Source organism: Styela clava, chromosome 4, assembly GCF_964204865.1.
Source record: "Styela clava chromosome 4, kaStyClav1.hap1.2, whole genome shotgun sequence".
NCBI classification, from domain to species: Eukaryota; Metazoa; Chordata; class Ascidiacea; order Stolidobranchia; family Styelidae; genus Styela; species Styela clava.
This window is the reverse complement of record NC_135253.1, coordinates 3,571,151-3,583,733: the sequence shown is the minus strand read 5'-3', so window position 1 is coordinate 3,583,733 and position 12,583 is coordinate 3,571,151. Positions and strand designations below refer to the sequence as shown.

Here is a 12,583-nt window from a genome sequence, read left to right as displayed (position 1 = left end):
AATCCTTTTTGTCAAGTGCATAGACCAAATATTAATGGCATTGCAAAAAACAGAAGTTCCTTTTTTTAATAATTTATCCATTTACTTTATTCAGATACATACTCTTTTTCATTAGGCCAAGAAATTCGTAATAAGATTTTCATTGCCTCTCCATGTTTACTTAGAGCTTGGGAGTTTTTAGAAATCCAATTTATTCCCTTCAAATTATCAGCTTTGCAGACAGTTGGTTTCTGAAAATGATGATAGAATGCCATTTATAAATCAAAAACTGGCAATCTAGAAATAAAGACAGAACAATAAAAATATAGAGCTATATCTGCAACACAATAAAAAAATAATTACAATTTGCCAATTTGTGTTTCACTGATGGAAAGAGTTACTTCAGTAAGGACTTATGATTTTGCTATACTGAAACAATGTGACATTTACATGTAATAAATACAGTGAATTATTAATAATCAGGTTTATTCAACTTCTGAAAAGTTTCAATAAGGCTACAGAAATGCATTCATGCAACCTAATCTCAAATAATGATATTACGATAAAAACAATTTTTCGGTGCTCCTAAAGTATGCGCACCAAGATGTTGCATAACCTGAACCATAACCTGAACTCAGGTTGTGCACCATCTTGATGCGCATACTTCAGGAGGTCCAATTTTTCTCTCATACAGTCAGTTATTCGAAGTCATAGACTCAAAAAACTAAAGCGAATTATTCCAATTTATAATTTTTACCTGGTTAGCATAAAACTACTTACATTAATACAATCAGCCATTAATAAAAAAGCTTTTTCAACATTTTTCCCCATCTCTGTCATCTTCATACTATTAATTGTGTTTAAAACTGTCCATGGCCACTTTTCATCTTCCCAAAGTCTATACATAATATAATGTGGCAAGATTTACAATAAAACTGAGAAAAGCATACGGCACCAGTGAAGGGGCTCACTAGTGACAATTTAACATTAAGGAAAAAATTGTAAATAGGTGAGCCCAAGTACATTTACTCTGAATATGACTAATTCATCTATCATCAGAGTCTTGAAATCTTTTTGCTAATAGCTCTTGAACAGACTACCTGAATTATGAAATTTTGCAAACAAACTCAAGTTTCAACGATGGGTAACTCCCAATTAAATGCCACACAGGACCACCAATAATGGCACACCCACACCATATATTTTGCAATATTGCTCATTTAAAAAATAAAAAAACATTTCTGTATACAACACACTCAGTTTGACACAATGGTGTAACTGTGATAAAATTATGTTGCCTTCACTTTCACACATTCTGACATTGTACTTCAATCAACAAAAGAATGATGACCAAATGACCTCATGTCGGATGTAGTTTAAATTCAATTCCTAAATAAACTCAACCATTAAACTGTCAAAGATAATCACCCAGAATCTTGAGGCCAGCATAATTTAACAATAGGCTTGAATATTTCTGGATTCTGTTCGAGTTCTTCTGAAAGATCCCATAGAACTGAAAGTTCTGTCTCATCATTTTCTTCATCTAAAATATGATTTAGGAAATACTTTTGAAACAAATATAAGAAAATATGCATTACAATTTATTTATGCATGCCATACAAATCCTATAATATGTACAGATAACATAGCGTTACAATAATACAATATGTACAGATAACATATTAATACAATACATATCTAAACAATATTGAAGAAGACCATCATTGTTATTGTTACTTTGGCTACTACTGTTCTGATTGTTTCACAGTCATGAATTTGATTGACATATATTATTAATGTTCATACTTGTGAGAACAATATCTGAATATGATATTGGCAAAATTACTAAATTTTGTGTTGATAAAGTGAAGACAAAAAGTCACCACTGTAACAAAATTTATAATCTGGTGACCACTTTCTCTGTAAAATCTAATATTATATACTTTTTCATTGCTAAAAGATGATTAGCCAAATTCACTTTTGTGCCACCTAAACATGCATGTCATTAAAAAAAGACTTGAATGTTAGAAATTTTTTTTTTTGGATTCCAAGGAGATACACACCTGAACCTGTATGACTGCTGTCTCTATTACGTAGATCACTTTCTGGATCCTTTGTGACCTCATGTGCGTATAACTCAGTGATTTCCAACTTTTTTGGTGGAGCAGAACCAAAATGAAACATTTCAAAGGCTTGAGGTATCCCTGTGCAATAGTTTACTGTAATTAACTTTTATAATTTAAATTGTATAAACTAGGGGGTGGCCAACAAGTCGATCAAGGTCGACCGGTCTGATGTTGAGTGAATTTTATAGCGTAACTCAAATAATTGCCTTGAACCAGTTTCATGCAGTGCCTGTTCTGTGTTTTAAATAGAAATGTAGCATGCATGCGCAAAATACGATATGCAGATTCGATGTTTGAGTCTGGGAAAGCAATAGAACATATAATTACCGTACGTAACAAATGCAAGTTTCACTGCTACCAAGCTTTAGAAATGAACCTGCTGAATGCTGTGTGTCTAGACTGACAAACGATTCTGCAGTATGCAAAAGTCATTGTCTTACACCAAGAGGAAAGTGATGAATTTTATCCACAAAGGTAGAGGTGACATCAGAATGCCCCTTTTTCTAATTCCAGGAGAGCAAAGAATCGAATTTGGAAGGAAATTGTAATTTAGATCAGTCATGTAACATTTATGGTTTGATAATATTTATTTTCTGATGGTTTAATAATATATGGACATTTGGCATGTTTTTTTGATGAATTTCCAACACCTACGACTGAAAAGTATGCAGGTTCTAGATCTGAATGGTATTATTTGAATAAATCTTAAAAAATAATGAAACATTTAATCCGTATACAATTACATATTCAAATTAACAAATAAATGGAAGATGAAAAATATAAATTTCTTATGGCAATTTTATTAACAATGCGACTCTGTGAGTTTATTGGCATCGGTGGAGGTTGTACATGCATGTATTCAGTTATCTGCATACTCAGTGGCCTACTCATTCAATTTTGTGTATTACCTTATTAATGATCAGTCAATCATGGTTGAAAGCCAACGCTGGTATAAACTATAAACATATATATAAAAGCAAACTTGATACTGACGATAAATATTATTTTTAAAGTGTAGCAAGTTGAATGATAGTGGCAAACCAAATGTGTATTTTATCTAATTTAAGCTTTCTTGATTTTAAATGGAACCCTCTTGAAAACTTGTCCAACTCTAAATTACGAAAAAGGTAATTTTAATATTACTATAAAAGAATTACGGTACTTCAAAACATTCTGAGACATTATATTAAGGGAGAAATTGCAATCAGAGGTTTATGGAAAAAAGCACTGGTCCAAGACGTTATGCTCAGTTCAGATGAATTTGACAGGAGTGTTACAATCAAAGACACCAATGAAATCCAATACAACCTAACAATACACAAACTTTGTCAAAGTGATGTCGGTTAGGATGCGGTGTCGGTAGCAGTTATTTTTATCCTCTTTTTTCAGATATAAAGCTTTATCGCAGAGAGTCGAAAAAATCACAGTATATCACAGTATGAGGACTATATATGTACTTTGATTTGGTAAAAGGAGTTTTGTCGAACATTTTGTTGTTTACTGCCGACGCTAATTTTTCTAACTGTCACTATATCGTCACATCTGTCCATGTCATCCAGTTCAAGGTGTCGTGCACAAACCAAGACACTTGAAGTATAGAGCAGAAAAAGGAACATAATCTAATATATTGTGAGTATGCGTAACTCTGTTATTGAGATTTATATGTAGTGATGTTTGATTAGTTAAAAAAAATAATATTTTAATCAAGTTTTGCTTCTGCTATTGACTGATTAAAATAAATATGAAGAAATTTCTTCAATTTGTTTAGTGGTAGAAATAATTCATTTAAATAGTAAAAACGGATGAGAAGGAGAATTGGACAATCCATTTTCCGCCTAGTTGATATGGTAGCAAAGAAAGTGAAGATGAATATGTACCACCAAAAATAAGACAAGACTATGCCGTGTTGTCAGAAAGTATAGATGGTGAAGAAATTATCCAGCATATGTCCATGAACCAAGGAGGAGAAAGTTATCATGGAGCAAGAGGGTCAAGCGGGATATCACCTTCTGCGTGGTTGAAATTGAGGTGTGTATTGGTATCAATATCCCATGTAGGAAGCCTGAATGGAGGATTGTACAGGAACGGAACCCAGAATCATTACGAGAGCTCCTTGTATGGACTTGTCGTAAGTATTATTTGAAAACAGTACGAGCACCAATTAAAAATTGTAAATATTTTTCTGACTTGGGTGTAATGCATCAAATAGTTGAGTGAACCAATATCTATGCGAACCAAAGCGATCCAAACAACTAAACCCTACAATTCTAGAAATGAAGAAGTTTCTTGGCTGTGTAGTTTCAAATTTCTATTTTTCATCTATTGAGAACACGTATGTTTTGGGCTGCGCAAACAAAAGTTAACTGTATTGCCCATGCAATGGCCCGTGATCGATGGAAAGAATAAAGAAGATGATCCATTTCAATAACAATGATTTACTTTATGGTGATGTTTCTGATGTTTATCAAGATCGATTGTTCAAAATCAGACTCTCGTTAGAAATGCTTAAAGCAAAATTCAAACCACTGCATCAAGAAGAAGTTTTATGTATCGACGAGCAGATGTTTCCGTTCACTGGGAAGTCGGGCTGAAACTAAATCTTCCCAAAAGTCCCACAAATGGGGGTATAAAATCTTTATGTTGTGTGGAACAGATGGTTTGGTACACAACTTTGAAATATATACAGGAAAGATACATCCCTGTGTCATCTATTATATAGGGACGTCGAGACAAAATCGGTTCCTAGGAATGAGTTGGAATCTGAGTTGATTGATGAGTTGGAAGGATTTGAAAAAAAGAAAGGGGATGTTATCAGTAAAAGACGTCCTGTGTTCTTGAGGACACTAAATGAGATTTGTGAAGTGGCATGATAAATGGAGTGTAACTATTGCCAGTTCATTTGGAAGCGCCATGACCAAATCAAAAGTCCGAAGTTGGAACATCGGCGACAAACAGCACATAATTGGGATTCGTCCTTTTATGGCTGATTTTAAACGTTGCATTGGAGCTGGATCCTACACAGAAGAGATTGTGAGTCCCTGGGAGTAGCGAGTAACATGCTACAAGATCTTTTGTCGTTTCAAAGTTTTTCGGCAGAATCTCTTTGCAAGCTTGAGAAAATATAGACTCCACTTGAGCGATGCAGACCATTGTCTACTACCTCACCACGAATCTGAGGCACAGCTACTCCACACCCCAACAATGAGGTTCGAAATCATTATTGCTCATATGGCTGTGGTAGAAGCTAAGAGACAGCGATGTTGTTGGCTGGGTGTGACAGCAAACCGGTAATTAGATGTACCAATTGCGGAGTATATTTGTGCTTGAACAAAGCCAAAAATTGCTTTGCATGCTACCGTGGCGTATATTAAGGATTAGCAGTACAGTCTCCTCCAGAAGTATCAGAAAATGTTCGGTGCTTCACAAGTATGCGCATCAAGATGGCGCACAACCTGAACATAATGTGTGTACCGGTGAGGATTCAGGTTGTGCGAAATCTTGGTGAGCATACTTGTGAAGCACCGAACATTTTCTGCCGTTCGATTTCGTTTTTTTGCATTGAATTTCCATTTGGATCTGCCCTATTAATACCTGTGAGTATTGACAAAATAAAATCATCATGTGAACGAATGTATCGATTTCATGACAAATTTTTTTCTCCCATATGGGTGGTCTGATAAAATAAATACCGGTAAGTTTAAATTCGTGTTCTACGACCTTGAGTTAGCAAATTGTAAGTGGTTGAAGACAAAGAACATCTTTTCACTCTCAGTGGTGAATACTAATGCCAGACAAGCAGTTTATTTATATTAATGATAAGAAAAGATAAACTACCAGTATGTAGTTCAAATGTAGCAACAAATATGTTTGTTCAAAGTTGGATTCTCAAATTAATATAGACGAATAAGGGATTTAACTTATACTCAGCAATCAAAATATAGACGAGAAAATAAGATCGTTAGATAGCAAAAAAGAGTTTTTCTGTAGTGTGCTGGATTTTATTGAAGCCGCAAATATTGTTATTTTTTAGATTTAGGATATTATAGAAATTTAATATTCATTTTGAGGAGAAGAAAGCCAATAAGATGGCTTAATTATAGAGAGTACCATGGCTTCTTGTTCAGTTACCATTCAATGTTATCGTGATACTGCCATTTCAATGATTTAAAAAGGATAAAATGATCAAAAGAGTTTTTATGCAAATTGCCTTAAAATCTCTAGAAGAGTGGCCTCTTTTGTAAAAGTGCCTCCTTATTGCCAAATCTTTTTTCTTATGTGAAATTAGTGCCTAGCTTCTTAAACATATTGTGTTTTGTCAGATGAATGAACATATCACATTTTCGGAATTGCAGTCTCGGCAGGGGCGCAGCCAGGATTTTTCCAACGGGGTTACGGTGAAGTTAGAACATTACACCAAAACTGCAATTCGCGACGACGTAATGCGTTTATAAACTGAAATGTATGGTCGTTTACAGCGAAATTCCGCAGTTACGTGTAGCCAGCCTCTTTTTGCCTGACGGTGTTTGGTGAATATTTTACAAGTCCTGTAAACTAAAATGTATGGTCGTTTACAGCGAAATTCCGCAGTTACGTGTAGCCAGCCTCTCTTTGCCTGACGGTGTTTGGTGAATATTTTGCAAGTCCTATTTTAAACATCGACCATTAATCCGTAGTCAGCGGGTATCTGCAATCCGCATTTAGAAATAAAACATTAAAAATCCCGAAAATTAAATTTGGAGAGAACTATAACTCGCAGATGTCAGTAGCGTCATAATGGTTTATATGTACAAAAACACGCCCGCATGTAGCGCCGATCAAATTCGTGAAATGTGTAAGTGACGGCGGTAACTATTACTTGAAATTTATTGTTAATGAAGTTGATTTTTTTGTTGCCATTCAATGATTATTTACATGCGCCGTGATTAGAGGAGGGCAAAATCGTATTTTTTAATAGAGTTATTCGAATATTTTTAACGAACACCTAATAATGAGTATTGTCATTCTAAACAACATTATTTGGGATGTCGGCCGCTGAAACGATCGCCCTGACGATAAATATTTTTTTATTTTTATTTTACAAGAAGACTGAAAACTCCGGTACGATGCGGCGTTTTTTATTTCATAATTTTGTCATAATCGAAAGCTGCAGTAAATTTTTTGTCATCGCGATTGTTTCGGCGGCCGACATTCCAATTAATGTTATTAAACTATATTAAAGCAATTTTTTATTCACTAGCACTATTAATGCTCAGGTAACGGCGTAGTTTGGTTTTTATATTTCGGACAGAATTGTGAATTCGCATCGGCGAAGATCTTAAAGACAGTTAGTAAAAGGAGTGCATTCACAACAAAAATTAATTTTGTTCTGCTTTTTATCTTATGTGTAGGAATTAGTATCACAGTTTGTAAATTACGGTCCCAATTTCAAGCGAACAATATTATTATTAATGACCCCGGGATTCGATATTTGTGAAGCGGATAGTTGACATTTCTATGCTCTTAATTTCGTGTTCGTGTTACTTTCGTATTAAGAAATAATTGAAAAACTCTGCAAATTGGTTATCTCTTTGATACTCAGTGTTGAGTATTTAGGTAACTCAGCTTTGGGTTAAAACACTGATACTAACTAAACACGTGAATAAATCGGCAATAATGGCATTTCTAGTGGTCAAAATAATATTTCTTCCCAATATCTAATGAAATTTTCATAAAATAAATTATTTACTTGTCTTACTTATCTTTTTGCACTTTTCTAAATTTACAAAAACGGTGTTGACACGCTTTATGAAAAATCGTTTCAAATTTATCGTCGATTTATTCTTACCCGTAACTCGTTGTAAATTAATGTTAATGAATTATATTTTACTTTCCAATGCGCTGGGATTTGTATTATAAAAGTGATTGAGTCGGGAAAAGAAAGTTCTTAAATTAGCTTATAACCCATTTCTTCTTTTGAGCGCCCATATCGGCGGTTAAATTCGTTTCGTGGAGAGAAAGGAAAATACGCTTTCTGGAATTGCAATCAACAATTACACATTCTTATTTATCATTAACAGAGCGGAATAAAAAAGATAACATATCGTGAAGACGAAAAAAGTCTGACATGGTGTTAATTGCACGGTGATAACGCACACAATAATAACGTTTTGACCGCGAAACCATGATGCGCGATCGTAAAACGACGCTGTTTTTTTTTTGTAGATTAAATTTCACATCAAAATCTTTTTCTTAAACGGGGAGGGGGGAGGGGGTACGACCCATGTAACACCCCCTCTGACCAAAATTTTGGCGGACCACCTTTGTGTTGACAATGTATTCAAAACAAAGGTGATGCTATTTTTTGCGAAATCTGCATTTGTTCGCTGGCCATTAATTGTTCCGAATTTGGAGACATGGTCGACAGTAATACATGTTACGTGTTTCTTACGTTAAGCCTTCTTTTTGTAGTTTTCAATAGGTAACAGCGCCCGCAAGCGTCTGGGTATTCATAGAAAATTATAGACCTAAAACCGCAAAGATGCTTTTCAACTCATTATCATTTGAAATTTGAATCAACTGCCCTATATAACCCAATCTCAGAGTCATATATCATATATTTTCATTCTGATTTCAATCTTCAACTACATCTAGTTTATTTTTCTGGCTTGACTTTTAATGCTATGTATGCAAGAATGCGAGATAACATCAATAAAAAAAAGTATCTTTTTTATACACTGTATGTTACACTTTTGTTTATGAATACAGATAAAATCATTATTAGAATATCAATATGGAACACAAAAATTACCTTGCTGTGTTGAATAAAAGGGTAATCTTGGTTGCCATGGTTGCTGCTGAATGCCTGGAACAGGTTGCCTCCATGGGACGTTCAGACTTGATATGTAATGTGCATCTAAAAAATATAAACTTGATACAGTTTTGTAATAGTTAGTAGCTTATAATAAGAAAAATAAATGAGAAACTAGAAAGAAACAAAAACAACTTAATATAAGAAAAATCTTCAACTTTTAATGGTCATGCAAGCAATTTTCAACAACTGGTTATTTTTGTGTGGAGGGATATTGAATTTAAAGCTCCATGTTTAAAATCTTTGATTGCATCATTTTTTCAAATATTTACTGTATGTTTACCTACTGTAAGTGTAATTTTTACTAATGCATTGAAAAGAAATGAAGATATTGTATATTTATAAACCTTGAAGTTTAATTCTGCTGGATGTTGGGGTAACTATCTCAAAAAATGATGGTCTATAGTTTCCACTCCAAATCTCTGATGAGTGTCCTCTAGTTGAATCTGAGTTCAAGATAAAGATAAGAGAATTATTAATTTTGTTTGGTGCATCAACATTACTGAATTTTGTAATATTGATATTTGAATCACATATCCACCAGTTTTAACAATAAGAAGATGCCATAGTTACAAATCTTAACCTCATTCCATGACTTGATTTTGTCGAATTCTGCTAAAAATGTTCAGTTCTGAATATCATTCATACGATTCCATCAACTATCAACAAGCAAAGAAGCAACTAGAGCTGTGACCTCGATTTGTTTTAAGATTTCTGGCAAATCTAATTTTGTACAGTGGGTTTTGACTTGTGATATCTACAATCCAAGATAAATCAGTTGCTCACTTTTGGCTGCCAGGAAGGTATACATACCTGTGTATATTGCTTGTCGAGTTTGAGAATTTCATTTTGTTTGGTTCTGGTACTTAAATTGCATATTCATTTCAATTTTAAATGTTCCACGGTCAAATTACTTCAATTAGTTTGCTATGATAGGTTTATTACATTATTTTATTTTTTTCCACTTTTAATTCAGAACCCTAAGACAACTCGCATAGATTGGGAAGGTTTTGTCAACATCATGCCTGCTGGTTAGGAAACCAACTTTGACAAAATGTACTGATTCAATATAATTAGAATTTAATCTGGGGACTCCCCCTAATCGTGCTTTGAACACATGGGGCTCCACCAGTACCCTGTTGGGAAGCCCTGCATCAAAGTCAACACAAATTATCATTTTTTTTAATATTCAAGTCTTGAGTCAACAGTCAAGCATAGTAGAAAACAGGATGTCTTCATTTGAAACAAATTGGAGAGAACTATAAGTTATTTCATAATTAAAAACTGGTAGTAATGAAATAAAAAAAAGAATAACTCCAAAAGTAGAATACATTTAATAGATGCATTGATTACCCGATCTTTTATGAGCTTATTTATCAGACCTGGTATTATGTTTGCAGTTTTAGTGAGTTAATAGTGAACATTCTCTTTTAAAATTGATCTTTAATAATCATCCACAGATTCCATAACTGATATAGTTAAGTTAACTTTGAGTAAATACTGATGTTCTATAATCCCACCTAATCAGGGTTGCTCTAAGTGCTATGAGGGACAATAGCATTGGAGAAATTCATTTACATTTGATAAAAAATATTTTGTATTATGCTTTTAAGATGATAATATTACATTAGTATTTTGAAGAGTGTTCATAAAATTAAATATTTGCATTGAACATTTTAAAAAGTGAAATAAAATTGAACAAAAACATAGGTATGCCGTTTTAAATCTGATATTTTTGTAAAAAGATAACAATCCAGAGGTTCTTTACCTTGAGATGTAAATTCAAAAATTATAAACAAATTGACATTGATTTAAATTGCTTCATAAATAAAATCTGGAACTCTAATCTCCAGTAGGACCCTTTCAGTTTTTAGCCCAACACTAGCAAAACTTTGAGCTTTGAATTAACGCAACCTTGGGAGAGGAGTTTTTCATCATAACATACCTCAGTTTTCTGTTTGCACATTTCAGTACCGGTAATTGCTAAAACCAATTGTCTGGATAAAAAAGTTTGAAAAGTCAAACTAAAGGCATACTCAGTTGACCTAATTTTACTATTTTAATAGAAAAACTTACCTCTGTTCTGTTGTATCAGTAAAGCCTGAAAATGATCCGCATGCTGACTATGTTGGCCTTGCATTGGATGTGCTGAATACATATATATATATTGTTGTTGATTGTGATTACAATTTATTTTGTCTTGATACAAAAGGGCATTTGCTTTGATTGTCTCAAAGATGCAAATATATATAGATAAAGCTGATGAGCTATAACAGGTTGCTTGTAGTGGAGCAGGGTAGGGGCAGGACATAGGGGCAACCGATCCCAGGCAGCACATTTTAGGAGGCAGCACCGGTATTATATACCATTCGCGGTCTTACACAATGAACAATTAGAGCAATTGTAATTAGCATTGTTATATAGCAATTGTGATCAAATGGGCATCCAGGATTTTTTTTAAGGGAGAATGCTGGAACGGGGTTATGCTGGCATTTGTACGTAACCCGATACTTCTTAAAATTTGTGCGTCATAGCTCGATGCACCTCAAGTTTGAATAAATACTCAATCTGACCGACTTATTGTGCCTTATAACCAGGAGCGCCTCATGGTTCATAAAATAAGAGTGAAAGCTGAAATTATGTGTATAGTTGCTTTGTTTGATGTTCTAATTACAAATACAAACATTTCACTCTTACTTGACATTTAACTTATTCACTCTAATGTATAACAACATCTATGATTATGTTCAATCCCCAAATTATTTTTGAAGTTAGGTATCATTATCAGAAACTCGCCAAGGGCAGCAGAAAAGTTTGGCACACACAAAGTTTGGCCTGCTTCCAACACACTATCTGTATGTATGTATGTATACAATTTAAACACTTTAGTATAGACCAAACAAATTGAATTTTATTAATCAAAATATGCTATATATTACTGTTGCCTGACTTGTATTTTACAGGCATAGCAAACATAGGATTAGCATGTCCGGGACTGCACTGAAAATGTGCAGTTGATGTATGACATTCCCATATTTTGTAAATATCTCAAAGGTTTAAATCAAAAACTTGAGCACTCCTTTCATCCAGCTTGAGCAACCATTCTAACATGGTCATGTAAACATTTCAAAACAACTTACCGTACTTCTCATTACTTCAACAGAAAAAAAATGTAAAAAAAACTGTAGGAGCAAAGATTATTTAGCCAGTGAATCTCAGGAACCACATGCAAAAAAACTAATAACTGACTTTGACCAATGCTATAATTTCTCATTCTAATAAATTTTGGCAATCCGATACAAAATATTAAAATAATTGATTATAGTTTTATTGATTGATGCACTTGTTGAAATAAAGATTTTGGTCTCCATTCCGAATCATATCGCTTTAGTTAAGAAAGTTGTTTCTTTTTTATCTACAATTACTTTAGTTTCTTTTCTTAGCTTTTTTTGTACATGGAATGATAAAGCTAGCTAATATCAATTTAATAATTGATGAAAACTATATCATTTTATCATTTAGAGATATTCTTTAACATATTATAAATTATATCAGTCGAGAGATGTCACACATGGCATGTAATCAGGTTATGAAAACCATGTCATGAGTATTTTTTATTTCAAATGTCGCA

General features: G+C 33.6%; 1 protein-coding gene across 1 annotated transcript in view; it reads right to left on the bottom strand.

Moving 5' to 3' along the window:
* The window catches only part of LOC120326107 (E3 ubiquitin-protein ligase rnf213-alpha-like), an 87,470-nt gene that overhangs the window by 60,173 nt on the left and 14,714 nt on the right, over positions 1-12,583 (bottom strand). Inside the window, exons 12-18 of the mRNA XM_078112314.1 lie at positions 11,029-11,100; positions 9,300-9,398; positions 8,893-8,997; positions 2,043-2,183; positions 1,408-1,522; positions 760-877; positions 103-230 (exon numbers count right to left, since the gene is read on the bottom strand). Coding sequence (XP_077968440.1) covers positions 103-230; positions 760-877; positions 1,408-1,522; positions 2,043-2,183; positions 8,893-8,997; positions 9,300-9,398; positions 11,029-11,100 — 778 coding nt within the window. The remainder of the gene's footprint in view (positions 1-102; positions 231-759; positions 878-1,407; positions 1,523-2,042; positions 2,184-8,892; positions 8,998-9,299; positions 9,399-11,028; positions 11,101-12,583) is intronic.